This window comes from Dendropsophus ebraccatus, chromosome 4, assembly GCF_027789765.1.
Source record: "Dendropsophus ebraccatus isolate aDenEbr1 chromosome 4, aDenEbr1.pat, whole genome shotgun sequence".
Lineage (NCBI taxonomy): Eukaryota > Metazoa > Chordata > Amphibia > Anura > Hylidae > Dendropsophus > Dendropsophus ebraccatus.
In genome coordinates this window covers 141,099,813-141,114,937 of record NC_091457.1, presented here as the reverse complement: position 1 = coordinate 141,114,937, position 15,125 = coordinate 141,099,813, and the positions used below count along the sequence as shown (strand labels likewise).

Below are 15,125 nucleotides of genomic sequence, written 5' to 3'. Positions count from 1 at the left end.
GCTGATTGGTCCGGCCTCCTGAGTCCAGTTTCACTGCAGCTGGTGCACTGCAGGCTGAGTGGCCGGGCGACCTGTCACTCAGCCTGAGTGCAAGACACCTCAGCTGCGTACCGACCGGCCGGCTGACGATCACGTGACACCACGGCGTCCCTGGTTGCTAGGGACGCCGTCGGGTCTCCGTGACGTCACTCGGCTCCGGCGGGCGGAGCAGCGGCGCGCTCCTGAGCCGTCAGCTGGAGCCGAGCTGGAAGAAGACGCCGCTGGAGCCGGACAAGGTAAGTTCCTGACACTACCCCCCCTCTTATGAGGGGCCTCAGGACCCTTATCCATTGGACCGGGCTTAGACGGGTTTTGCGTATGATATCGTCGGATCAGTCGAGGAGCGTGCACGTTCCTAAGTGCCACCCATGTACGCTCCTCTGGTCCATAGCCCCTCCAGTGGACCAAATACTGTAATGATCCCTGTACCCAACGGGAATCTAGAATTTTCTCCACCTCATACTCCAATTCACCCTGAACGACCACGGGGGCAGGAGGAGATGATGGAAACACCGGCGGCACATATTTTTTTAACAGAGCTTTATGAAACACAGAATGAATTCTAAAAGATGCAGGTAATTTAAGTCTGAAAGTAACTGGATTAATGATTTCCACTATAGTATACGGCCCAATGTATTTGGGCGCCAGTTTTCCCGATTGTACCCTTAATTTAAGATTTCGAGTAGAGAGCCAGACCTTATCACCCACTGCATATAGATGGCCAGATATGCGTCTTTTGTTAGCGAATTTTTGGTAGGACTCTTGGGCTTTAACCAAGCTCTGATGAGCTTGGGCCCAAACTGTGCACAGTTTAGAAAAGATTGTCTCAGCTGAGGGATTGACAGACTCTGCAGAGTGAACGGACGAATACCTGGGATTGAAACCATAGTTACAAAAAAAAGGTGACATATTAGTAGAACGTTGTTCATGGTTGTTGATAGCAAATTCAGCTAGAGGAATGAAATCTCGCCATTTATCCTGCGTATCAGCTATGAAACATCTCAGGAATTGTTCCAAAGACTGGTTGGTTCTCTCAGTTTGTCCATTCGTCTGAGGATGGAAAGCCGACGAGAAGGACAAAGAGATTCCCAGCTTCCCACAGAACTCCCTCCAGAATTTGGCCACAAACTGGACACCTCTGTCGAAAACAATATTCTCCGGGACACCATGTAACCGCAGAATATGACCAATAAATAACGTGGCCAATAAACGAGCACTAGGGAGTTTACGCAGTGGAACAAGGTGACACATTTTGGAAAATCGATCCACCACTACCCAGATGACAGTCTTACCCCTAGATACTGGTAAGTCGGTAATAAAGTCCATTGATATATGTGTCCAAGGTCTCGCAGGAACCGGCAAGGGATGTAACAATCCCTCCGGTGGTCTACGGGGAACCTTGGACCTAGCACAGACCTCACATGCTTCAACAAATGATTTAACATCTCGGGCCCAAGTTGGCCACCAGAAATGGCGCGAGAGCAAGTATTTAGTGCCTGCTATCCCTGGATGTCCTGCCAAAACGGAACTATGGATTTCCTCCAGGACCCGGAGGCGAAGGTTCGGTGGCACAAATAGGAGGGAGTCAGGAGTGTTATGGGGGGCTAAATCCTGAGATTCAGCAACAAGAGTAACCAAGTCTGGTTGTAGGACAGATACCACAACCCCTGGTTTCAAGATCGTATCAACCTGTTTCTCAGGAATGTTCCCGGAATCAAAACTGCGAGAGAGGGCATCAGCTTTAATATTACGAGAGCCAGGTCGATATGTGATCTCAAAGTCAAACCTAGTAAAGAACAGGGCCCATCGGGCCTGACGTGGAGAGAGTCGTTTGGCGGTATCCAGATAAATCAGATTCTTATGATCCGTCAACACTGTGACTCTATGTTTGGCCCCTTCCAAGAAATGCCTCCACTCATCAAATGCCATCTTAATAGCCAATAATTCTCTATTCCCAATATCGTAGTTGCGTTCCGCTTGGGAGAACTTCCTCGAGAAGTACGCAACTGGCCGAAGATGAGTAAGAGTATCAGTTCCCTGGGATAAAACTGCTCCCACACCCACCTCGGATGCATCCACCTCAACAATAAAAGGGTGCTCGAAGTCGGGCTGGGCCAGTACTGGAGCTTCTGAAAAACATTGCCGAAGGATGTCAAATGCCTGGATAGCCTCTGTGGACCAGTGTACCAGATTCGCCCCTTTCTTAGTAAGATCAGTGAGGGGTTTAGCTATAACTGAGAACCCTTTAATAAATTTCCGGTAATAATTAGCGAAACCTAAAAACCTTTGTAAGGCCTTCAGGTTACTAGGTCGTTCCCATTTTACAATAGCCGCTACTTTAAGGGGGTCCATACCAAAAGAATTGGGGGTGATGCTATAACCTAAAAACGAGACCTCCTGGATACCGAATTGGCACTTTGACACCTTGGCGAAAAGATTATTTTGTCTCAGAAGCTCCATTACCGTGCGGACCTGTTTTACGTGGGAAGACCAATCTGAGGAGAAGATCAAAATGTCATCAAGGTAGACAACAAGAAAACGTCCAAGGTGCTCACGGAAGATATCATTAACAAAGTGTTGGAAGACCGCCGGGGCATTGCATAACCCAAAGGGCATAACGAGATATTCGAAATGGCCCTCTGGGGTATTGAATGCGGTCTTCCACTCGTCACCTTCCCTGATTCTGATTAAATTATAAGCCCCCCGTAAATCAACCTTGGAAAACCATTTAGCGCCCACAATTTGATTAAACAAGTCTGGAATCAACGGTAGGGGGTGTTGGTTTTTAACAGTGATCTTGTTTAGTTCCCGGTAATCGATACAAGGCCGGAGACCCCCATCCTTCTTGCCTACAAAGAAGAAGCCAGCACCCATGGGAGAAGAAGAAGGACGTATGTGGCCTTTGCGTCAACTGTCCTTTATGTATTCTCGCATGGCTTCTCTTTCAGGGCAGGACAAATTGAATATTCGACCTCGGGGGTATCTGGAACCGGGAACTAAATCAATGGCGCAATCATACCGTCTATGGGGTGGCAACCCGTCCACTGCTTTTTCATCAAATACATCGGAATAATCCAACAAGAATTCGGGAATCTCTCCCTCCGCCGGGGAACACCCTGCAAGGGAAACCGCGATACAATGTGATGCACACCCAGGCCCCCACCGCACAAGTTCCCTATTGGACCAATCGAAGACCGGGTTATGAGCATCCAGCCAGGGTAACCCCAGGATAACATCAGACGACAGATTATGCATAACAAGAAAATCCAGATTTTCAACATGGACAGACCCTACTTTAACCTCCATGGAAGGGGTCCTATACCGTACATCCCCCTGGGAAAAGGGAGCAGAGTCTGCTCCAGTGACACCAACTGGACGCTGGAGCAGCAAGGGACATACCTCTAAGCCTGAAAAAAACATGGGGTTAATGAAATTTGCTGATGATCCAGAATCGATCTGGGCATACCCACTAATACATTTACCTCCCAACACCAAGGAAATGGGCAACAACAGCTTATTTTTGAAGGATACCTGAGCGCCTGAGAGACCCCCTCGATAATCTCTCAGGCGTTGAAGTTTTCCGTCGAAGACCTCGGCTTGTTGGGACACTGCCGAACCTGGTGTCCTGTCTTTCCACAGTAAAAGCACAGCTTATTCTGCAGGCGATGGGCTCGTCGGGCCTTGGCATCGGTGGAGTCTACCTGCATCGGCTCCTCGAAAGGGGGTGAGACAGGAAGGGGAGGTTTGGAGAACGGAACAGGAGAGATAGGGGTTTTGTGATGGTCAGGAGTACCCTTCTCCCTTTGTCGATCCCTTAATCTACGGTCAACTCTGATCGCTAGTGTCATGCTCTCTTCGAGCGAGTCGGGAGTGGGGTATGCTACTAGCATGTCCTTCAGTCGGTCACTAAGACCCTCCCGAAACTGAAACCGGAGGGCTGGGTCGTTCCACGTGGAGAGACAGCTCCACTGCCTGAACTCAGAGCAGTACTCTTCCACTGGACGGCGACCCTGTCTTAACCCAGTTAGCTGATGTTCGGCATTGGCTGCACAGTCCGGGTCATCATACAGCAATCCTAGTGAACAAAAGAACTGGTCGGTGGTCCTTAGGTTAGGAGAGTCAGGGGGTAGAGAAAAAGCCCATTCTTGCGGGGGTCCTTGGAGGAGAGACATGATAATGCCCACTCTCTGGGTCTCATCTCCTGAGGAGCGTGGCCGTAACCTAAAAAACAACTTGCACCCCTCCCGAAAAGTACGGAATTTACTACGGTCCCCCGAAAACTTGTCAGGGAGCTGGACGGGTGGTTCGGGAGGTAATGGGGAGGTTACAGTGAGCTGTTGTGATGTCGTCTCCTGATCCTGGACTCTCATAGCAAGTTCCTGGACCATGGTGTTAAGCTGCTGCATTTGGTCCACCATATTAGACATGGCGGTCCTGTCGTCCATGGGGCAATGGGCAGTATAGGGCTGGCTATTCTGTCAGCAACGACAAACACAACCAGACAGTGGGCCCTGATCTAATCCCACCCACTGTCCCTGCCTAATTGCCTCAGTCGACCCTAGGCGGTCGCGGACAACCACGAAGACGTTCCCTGTACTGAATACGTGGAACACAAAACACGACAGACGGACAAAACACAATAAAGAGTAGTGAACAAGCCAGGTCAAACCACACGGGCAACGCAGTACAGAATCGGCAAGCAAGGAATAGTCACAGGTCAGGCGGAGGGTCAAGAACACGAGAAGACAAGCAGAAGGGGATATAGGGCAGGGAACGCTGGGAAGGAGCAGGGGAGCTGGGACTAGAAGAACTAATAGCCAGCGATAACCTGCTGGCAATACTGACACTTTATACTGGACCAGGAGACCGGACCAAAGGCTGATTGGTCCGGCCTCCTGAGTCCAGTTTCACTGCAGCTGGTGCACTGCAGGCTGAGTGGCGACCTGTCACTCAGCCTGAGTGCAAGACACCTCAGCTGCGTACCGACCGGCCGGCTGACGATCACGTGACACCACGGCGTCCCCGGTTGCTAGGGACGCCGTCTGGTCTCCGTGACGTCACTCGGCTCCGGCGGGCGGAGCAGCGGCGCGCTCCTGAGCCGTCAGCCGGAGCCGAGCTGGAAGAAGACGCCGCTGGAGCCGGACAAGGTAAGTTCCTGACAGGAGGATATGGGATAGTTTGAGATACAATAGTGGTGGCAGGCGGAATGGGTTGGCGTCCCAAGTTGTTGAGAGAGGATAGGTGGTGAGGGAAGGAGAGAGGGTGACTAATACCTACATTTGCTAAGATTACGGAGGGCAATAAACCAGCAGGTCCAGGTCTGCCCTCTAGTAAAGGGTCAATGTAGAAAGTTGGGGAACGGATGGGGGTGTACTTCTTGGATGAGTATTTAAATAAGAGCTGAAGCCTTATCTTCTACCTTAGGTGTTAAGATTTTGTGGTAAATGGGAATAAGTATGAGGAAAACCCTGATGTAAATTTTAAAGTGTTTTGTTATTTGTGATAAGTTTAATAAAAAGTAAAAAAAAAAAATTGACAGCAGGCTGATTGCACAATCATCAGGCACATGCCAATAATTGCTATTATCTGCAGAATAGAAAGAGATTCAGAATTATTTGTGGGAAAGGGTAAAGTCCAGGCTTTATAAAATGACTTGTTTGAAAATTCTAAAACCTATGAATTCTACCATGTCACTTTTGGATCTAATATTCTTGCATATTAAAGGGGTTGGAGAGGCTAAAAATATTTTTAAAAATTCCAGAAAAACTGTCTATTTGCATAATGGTGTTTTTCTGGCATTTTTCCCCCACTTCTTCAATAAAAAAATCCTAGAGTCACGTGATTAAAAATGGCATGACTTATAATGAAAAAACTGCTGTAGATCAATACCAGAAAGCTACAATACAGTATACTAATATTTACTAAATTTTAAAAAATGCTAGAAAAAATGTCTGCAGACCCAAAAGCACAAATGACCAGTTCCCACAAATGAGTTCCAGGATTACAGGGACAGTCGGGGAACACAATTTTTTTTAATTTCTTTACATATTCTTAAATATCCTTATAGCATTCTGTGTTATATTTCCCTTATACAAAGTTCCAAACCTACAGAATAGCTTTAAATAGTATCCCCAGTGCTAGCTAAGGACCAGGCCTGACTGACAATCTCCCGGGTCGGGTAGATTCCCACTGGGCTGCTCAGATTGGCAGTCTGTGGTGGAAATTTGTGGTCACTTGACCGAAAAGCAGGAGATTAGAGCACACAGAGATAAAAATGTGGGGAGAGCAAACTGCGGGCAGAGGTAGAGAGAGCGAACAGAGTTATCAGACTGCAATATAAGAATAATCCAATGGTGCACTGTGCAGAACTAGTATAATGGTGGGAGACATCAGGGCAAGGTCAGGTAAGTATCATAGCATCATTGCAGCGGGATGGATAGAATCTACAGTACATTCTGCAAGACCTATTGCCCTATATGCAGTAAATCAAACCTGGGAATATTATTGCCAGGACAAGCACTGATAATATGCAAAATATGAAAATATATACAAATGGTCCTGTACACAGTGAGCGTACAACATGGTCCTATGCACAGTGATCGTACAACATGTATAACATCTACAAGAACAATGCAGAAGTTCTTGATATCATAGTATTTCATGATAAAAATAACTATAATAAAAAAAAATGGTTGTCCAATATACCTTTTGGACAATTCCATAGAATCCTGCACAATTGTTCTGGGATCAGTGATTACAGAATGCAAAGCAAAGCTCACCACCTTCACATCGGACAACAAGGAGATCAAATCCATTTTGACTAAATATTAGTAGATTCTTGAACATGACCACTTCCTTAAAGGAGAAGTCCGGCCATTTGAAAACTTACTTACCTCTCCCGTGCCTCTCCTCTGCTGGTTTGCTGCTCCGGGATCCCCGCCGGGCTAAAGAATCTGCTTCGGCTGCAACGTCACAATCCAGCTGATAGACTGCCTGCTCAGCCACTCAGTGAGTGGTACAGGACACCGCTGCAGTCACTGATTGGCTGGGGGGGCAATCGATCATCCGGGTCTGGCATTTTCTCCTAAGTCATGACAACATAGGAACTCAGGAGAAAATGACCTCTGGCGGGGTCCTGAAGCCTGTGAGCTGGTAATTCAAGGGCACGATGAGAGGTAAGTAGCGGTTGTTTATTGAGTTCCCCTCCTCCCCCTGGCAATTATCAATTTTTTTCAAATGGCTGGACTTCTCCTTTAAGATCATCATACCAGAGAGACCTGGGATCATACTGTCGCAAAAACATCATAGCTCCTAGCAGACAAAGAAAAGTAAAATCAATCCCGGCCCATCCACTTTGTTTTTACCCAAATTGGTGGGGAACTATAGCCTTTCTGTGTTTTCAATCCACTCCTGGTTTTGGTTGCAATATGGGGACCAAAATAATGAGCAAAAATATTGTGTGTGAACCCAGCCTGAGGCCATCACTGAACGGCCGATGTCAGTGAGGATCATCCCGGCTGGTACTGCAGTAATAATAATAATGATAATAATAATAATAATAATAATAATAATAATAATAATAAAAATGTATTTGTATAGCGCCAACAGATTCCGCAGCGCTTTTTTTTCTATGCATACAGTACAGAGGTACATAATACACAGTTAAAATTAGAATAAATAAAAACATCATACAGTAATAGATAAAAATAACATAAAATACAAAGTATAAACGAGACCTGCTCATTGGAGTTTACAGACTATAATTTGGGTTGACACCAGGCAAAAGTGCTTTATTTGTCCATGGTCCAGCCATTGTACATAGTTAGAAATACAGGATGAGCCAGTAACAACGCCAAAATCTGCAAGTAAACATATAAGGTACAGGAACCGTCAGATATAGAGCAAGGGAAACAACAGAAGGGGGAAACAAGTTTTAGGGAACGTTATAGGCGAGCCTGAAGAGATGAGTCTTCAGGGCACGCTTGAAACTGTGGGTATTGAGTATGAGTCTGATGTGTTTGGGTAGGGAGTTCCAGAGAACTGGTGCAGCACGAGAGATCAATGCTGTGTATATACAAGTCCCCTAGGGGGACTTCTAGTTACAGTAAAAAAAAAAAAGTAAAAAAGTGTTTTTATTAATAAAAAATCCCCTCCCATAAAAGTCCAAATCACCCCCCTTTTCCTATTTTATAAATATAAATAAATAAACAAATAAATAAAATATTTAGTATCGCTGTGCATGTAATCGCTCAAACTATTAAATGATCACATTCCTGATATCGCATGGTAAACGGCGTCAGCACCAAAAATTTCCAGAGTGCCAAATTGCGCATTTTTTGTCGCATCAAATCCAGAAAAAAATGTAATAAAAAGTGATAAAAAAGTCGTATATGCGCAATCAAGGTACCGATAGAAAGAACACATCATGGCGCAAAAAAATGACACCTCACACAGCCCCATAGACCAAAGGATAAAAGCGCTATAAGCCTGGGAATGGAGCGGTTTTAAGGAACATATATTTGTTAACAATGGTTTGAATTTTTTACAAGCCATCAGATAAAATAAAAGTTATACATGTTACATATCGTTGTAATCGTAATGACTTAAGGAACATGCAAAACAAGTCAGTTTCACCCCAGGGTAAATGCAAAACTCCCCGAAATCCAAACAAATTCCGTCTTTTTTTTTTCAATTTGACTGCGCAAATGATTTTTTTCCGGTTTCGCAGCATATTTTATGGAAAAATAATGCCTGTCATTGCAAAGTACAATTGGTTTCGCAAAAAATAAGTGCTCATATACGTCTCTAGGTGAAAAAATGCAAGTGCTATGGCCTTTTAAACATAAAGGGGAAAAAGCAAAAGTGCAAAAATTAAAATTGGCTTTGACCTTAAAGGGGTATTCCCCCCAAGGGCTAAAAAATGAAATGCTCCCAAACCTAACTGGTCTCACTTACCAAGTCCCCCTGAGTGTTTTGAGCCGTCCCCAGTCTTTCTAGCCAGGAGAGGGAGCGTGTCGGGGTGGATTGGACTGAGCTCATTCTCTGCCTGCACCTTGGGTGAGGAGACAGGAAAAGCAGCAAAAGGACACAGAACACATCATAACTTGTATTGGCCCATATGTGAAACTGGGGGTGGGCTTTTACATAGTGTAAAAAAGATTTTGGCGGGAATACCCCTTTAAGGGGTTAACTAATGTCTTTGTGTAGCCCTGGCCTAACAACTTGACCTGCCCGTTCCCCTTGTCAATAGGATGTAAAAGAGTTACATAAACAACAGTGGTAAACAGATAACCTATAAAACTGTTGTTATGTGTATTTCCAGACAAACTCTCACTGTCAAGGCAAAATTTGTCTCTCGAGGACCAGTCCAGTCAACTCCCGCGTATAAATTCCTCCCAGCAAACCACTAAGAATCAGAGACAACAGTCAGGGGGGAGTCATTCCATGCATCCCATATTTTAGAAAATTTTCTTGGGCACCCGTTATTTTCATATACCACCCTCTCAAAAGGTATGACAGAATTAACCAACCGTTTCCACATTGACAGAGTTGGCATTCATCCACCATTATATACTTATTATCCCTCCTCCAGTATGAGTGTATATATCTCCCCATTCTGTGTAGGTATACAGCAGTGTATTATATACTTATTATCCACCTGTATGAGTGTGTACAGTATATATCTCCCCATTCTGTGTAGGTATACAGCAGTGTATTATATACTTATTATCCCCCTCCTGTATGAGTGTATATATCTCCCCATTCTGTGTGGGTATACAGCAGTGTATTATATACTTATTATCCTCCTGCAGGCTCGGACTGGGCCACCGGGGAGCCGGGGATTTCCCCGGTGGGCCCCGCCCCCCAGTCAGGGCACACAGGGCTGGAGACTGCAGAAATGTGGTCTCCACTCAAGCCCAGCCGGGGCCCTGTGCTCCTGGGGGGCCCACTCGGGGCCCTGTGCTCCTCGGGGGCCCACTCCGTCACCGGGTTCCTTTTTAACTGGAAGCGATCGCAACAATCGCTTCCAGTTAAATGTAGTGTTCTGATTGACAGGGCGAGAAGCCATGGGCTTCCCGCCCTGTCAATCACTCTTGTGACCGCAAGCAGCGTTTTGCTTGCAATCACAAGAGTGTCCCCCGCCCCGTCCCGCCTGAGGAGCAGCTCTGTTGAGTCCCGGTCCCGGTCAGCGCGCATCACTGAACTCAGTGTGCGCCGCGGCGGCTGGGACTTCCGGTATGCGCGCCCTGAACCGGAAGTCCCAGCCGCCGCGTCACACACTGAGTTCAGTGGTGCGCGATGGCCGGGACTCCACAGCAGAGCTGCTTGTCAGGCGGTGAAGAGAGAAGAAGAGACCAGCGACGGGGGAGCGTGTGGTAAGGTGCGTTGTGTGTTGTTTGTTTTTTTTTAATCAGAAGGGGGAGCTGGGCCACATAAGGGGGCTATATGGGGAGGGGGGAGGCTGAACAACATAGGGGGCTATATGAGGAGGGGGGAAGGCGGACAACATAAGGGGGCTATATGAGGAGGGGGGGAGCTGGACAACATAAGGGGGCTATATGAGGAGGGGGGAAGGCTTACAACATAAGGGGGCTATATGAGGAGGGGGGGAGGCGGACAACATAAGGGGGCTACATGGGGAGGGGGGGGGAGCTGGACAACATAAGGGGGCTATATGAGGAGGGGGGAAGGCGGACAACATAAGGGGGCTATATGAGGAGGGGGGGAGCTGGACAACATAAGGGGGCTATATGAGGAGGGAGAAGGCGGACAACATAAGGGGGCTATATGGGGGGGATCAGCACAACATGAGGGGGCTATATGGGGGGGCTGGACAATATAAGGGGGCTATATAGGGGATGGACAGCACTGGGGGCTATAAAGGGGATGGACAGCACTGGGGGCTATATGAGGGATGGACAACACCGAGAGACATCTATAAGGGAGGCAGAGGGGTGCAATCTATAAGGTGTCTACACAGAGCAGGCATATACTATAAGGGATATATATATTGTAAAGAGATGAGGATGGTGCCAGAGTGAGGAGCCTAATATGTCTTTCTGGCAGATTCTGTGGATTTGTGGCTCGGAGAAGTTCTTATAACGGCCCAGGCCAGATGGAGAAGAAAATGAAAAGGGAAGAACTACAATCGGAGAAGACGTCCCCTGTGAGTCACTTGATATAACTGCACTGTAATGTATATGGTGTATAAAGCCTGTGTAGAGCTGCGTCCACCTCTATATGACAGAATAAGGTGATAGTGATCTGTGCACAGTGAATATTATTCAGTATCAGTGGTGGTGTTAGTCAGTATGTGGTGGTAGTCAGTATCAGCAATGGTGTTAGTCAGTTTATGGTGGTGTTATTCAGTAGCAGCGGTGGTGTTAGTCAGTATGGCGTGGTGGTATTATTTGTTACTTATCTGGTACTGTGTTTTATTGGATTTAGTAAACTGGATTTAGTCAGTAACAATATCATGGTGATGGTTGTGGTGTGGCGGTAATATTTCCCCCCCTTGTGTACTGGTATTATTGGTCATAGTACACAGGATCTGGTTAGTAACAGTATGGCGGTAATATGTATGGTGATTATATTTCCCTCCTATATACTGGTATTATTGGTAATATCAGTCTTGGTATACTTTATTTGGTCAGTAATAGTATGGCGGTAATATGTGTGCGGATATTTGCTCTTTATATACTGGTGTTATTGGTGGCTGTATGACCTATGTATCTAAGTATACAGCATTATCATGCAAAGAAAATTGCCCTATAGCCCGATTATACGGGCCAATTATTCGTAATAAGTGTTCCCAGGAAGCCCCATGTAAAAGTGCCAGAGATCAGCTGACAAGCAAATGATCTTTTGTGCATCTGTAAAAATCATTGCTGTCGGCCGCACATCTCGGTGTATTCCTGCATTAGCAATCGTTTGCAGCCCTACGCCGCCCCATATCACGCTGTGTAACTGGACCCTTGTTAAAGGGGTAGTGCGGTGTAAAGCATTTATTCACTAACTAACACACATGTAATGCTTTACACCGCACTACCCCTTCAATGTTACCATAGATAAGTATGGTGGCTGAAGGGTGGTGGGCCCCAAGAATGATTTCCCCTGGTGGGCCCAAGGCACTCCAATCCGACACTGTCCTCCTGTGACTGTGTATATATATCTCCATTCTGTGTAGGTATAAAGCAGTGTATTATATACTTATTATCCCCCTGTATGAGTGTATATATCTCTCCATTCTGTGTAGGTATACAGCAGTGTATTATATACTTATTATCCCCCTCCTGTATGAGTATGGAAAGTAAAGGGGAAAATCTGCAATAAATTTACTGCAGCAGATATGCCACAGGTGACCCTACCTTCCTACTCCCAGAACACATAGACAGATACTCATACACAACACCTGCATAGACTTACACACACACACACACACACACACACACATACACAACACCTGCATAGACTGCAAATGACAGCACCCCCCTCATCCCTGCGCCCGGCTCTTCCCCCCTCCCCCCACAGCCTCAGGTAATGATGTGTGCGCTCACCACCTGCACACAGTGCGATGTGTGTCAGTGTGTGAGCGCAGTGAGAGGGGAGGGAGAGGGGAAGAAATGGCGTGGGCAAGTGCCGGGGGGCCCCTTGAGGCACTGTGGGCCCCGGCACTTGCCCGAGTATGCCGGGTGCTGACGCCGGCCCTGGCTGCTGGAGAGGATGATGGCAGGGGGACACTGAGGGACACAGGGCACTGGAGGGACACTAAGCATCCCTCTGCCATCATCTCCTCCAGCAGCCACAGCCCGAACAGCTCTGGGAGTCAGGTTGTGACATCACCATGTTATCCAGGAAGTGAAGCCTTGATGCAGTAGTAAGTGCAGGGAAATAAGCACTTTATAAGCATTTCCCGTAATAAGTGTATATTGGTGATTTGTATAACTTTTGGAGGGCAATACAATACTTTAATAAAACTTTTCGCCGGACTTCTCCTTTAACCTGGAGTAACAAGCTTTTGCAACAGGTGCAAAGGAGAAAAGAACACCCGTAGTAGGACACCACAATGTGCAATTATATCAACTTATTATTAGCAACTGGAGATACATGGAAATGAGATTTCATTATTTCTTCCCAATCCTCGTCCTCAAAAGCGGAGAGGGATTGTGCCCATTTATCATGTACCGGCAGAGGGCTGGCAGCCATTGTCTCAGAAAGAAGATGAGTGTATATAGTGTGGACACCAGACCGTGGGGACCATGTGATTTGAGTTCAACAATTAATGGGTATGAGGAAATAGTGGGATCTCAGAGATTATATCAGAGAAACCTGACATCTTTTTAGCTTGTTGCCAGACCAGTCATGCAAGTTTATGAAGAGGTAAAAGGATTCCAGACAACCTAGGCTGGTCAGATTCCAGAAAACTCAAAAGACACTTTGGGTGACATGTATCATCCGGCGTACGGATGATTTTCAGCGGAAAGTGGCGATTTACGTATTTTTTTATTCGCAAATTGCCGATTTGCGAATAAAATATTCGCATATCGGCTTTTTCCGCCGAGTACGCCGGGGGCCGGGGAGGGGGCGTTACGGGGGGCGCGGACTCAGAGTCCGCGCGATTTATCATTTTTTCAGCGCAAAGATACGCCGAAAACCTACTCCACCTTTCAGGTGGTGTAGGTTTTCGGCTGTGCGCACCAACGCGCACGGGATTTATGTAGAGGCAGTCCGCCTCTACATAAATCTCCGTAGCGCCGGAGATGCGGGGACATTTATAAGTCCGGCGTAAAAAACGCCGGACTTAATAAATGTCCCCCTTAGTATGTACTGCAGTTGCCAGATGGCTCTCAGAATTAGGAAGAGTCTTCCCATACTTATAAGCTGCTGTATGTCCTGCTGGAAATGTTTTCTTTTCACTTTGACACAGTGCTCTCTGCTGACATCTCTGTCTGTTACAGGAACTGTCAGGGGAAGAGGATTTCTATGGGGATTTGCTACTGCTTTGGACAGTTCCTGTGTCGGACAGAGAGTACTGTGTCAGAGTGAAAAGAAAACAACATTTCCTGCAGGACATACAGCAGCTGATAAGTATAGAAAGATTTGGGATTTTTAAATAGAAGTAAATTACAAATCTATATAACTTCACTGGACAACCCCTTTAAATGTAAAAACACAAACCTGCTTTATAATCTCTTCCAATTTAGAAGGAAGAAACAATCTTACCTGAGCTACTGACTTGCAATATGATGCCATATCCTCACTCATACCGCAAGATTTCAAAAAGCACTCAAGGTGTCGGCCGTCTGATAATAAAATCAAGACCCACAGTATGGGACCATAGAGGGTTTCTTTCAAACAATGCCATGTAGACTGTATGCAGGTGCAATGGCATAAGCATGTCAAAGTACATGGTGACTTTTCACATCCACCTGAAAGCTTACAGGCCAGAACCCAAAGGACCAGTAAAGGCATGGTGAAAAATATTACACTGTAACAGCGGGCAAGTACCAAATCTTTAGGACATGTGAAATCCCTGTCCATAATATCCTCCAGCACAAGCAGCAGAAGAGCTAAGACTGATGTTCCCAGAATGCTATAATATTGAAGGAAAAAAGCCTGGATATTATGCAGCGAAGGCATTTTCTTAAGAAATAGTTTTTGCTGTGATAACTTCGGCTGGTGATCATATACTAATGCAGAGTCTATTCTTGGTATGTGCTCTGGAACAATATCCCCCTCCTCACTTCCTTTAGCCGGTGTTATGACATGTTTGCTGGGTGTAACTTTAAAAGAAAAACATCAGATTGAAATTCACAAATATTTCCTTGCCTGTGCTTTTAACAAGCGGGTGAAGACAATCTGCAATACAGAATTACTCTTTATGTATTATAGAAATAAAGAGCAGAGGTCCTCAAACTGTATAAAGCCCTTAAAGGAGAATTCTGGTGACATTTTTTTTATTAAAGTATACAGTTATAAAAAAAAAAACAAATATACACTTATTATGGGAAATGCACATAAAGTGTTTTTTTCCCTGCACTTACTACTGCATCAAGGCTTCACTATCTGGATAACATGGTGATGTC

At 46.0% G+C, this 15,125-nt stretch overlaps 1 protein-coding gene across 1 annotated transcript in view; it reads right to left on the bottom strand.

Moving 5' to 3' along the window:
• The window catches only part of LOC138789342 (uncharacterized), a 29,511-nt gene extending 15,130 nt beyond the window's left edge, over positions 1 to 14,381 (bottom strand). Inside the window, exon 1 of the mRNA XM_069967949.1 lies at positions 14,263 to 14,381. Coding sequence (XP_069824050.1) covers positions 14,263 to 14,304 — 42 coding nt within the window. The 5' untranslated portion in view covers positions 14,305 to 14,381. The remainder of the gene's footprint in view (positions 1 to 14,262) is intronic.
• Positions 14,382 to 15,125: the final 744 nt, after the last annotated feature.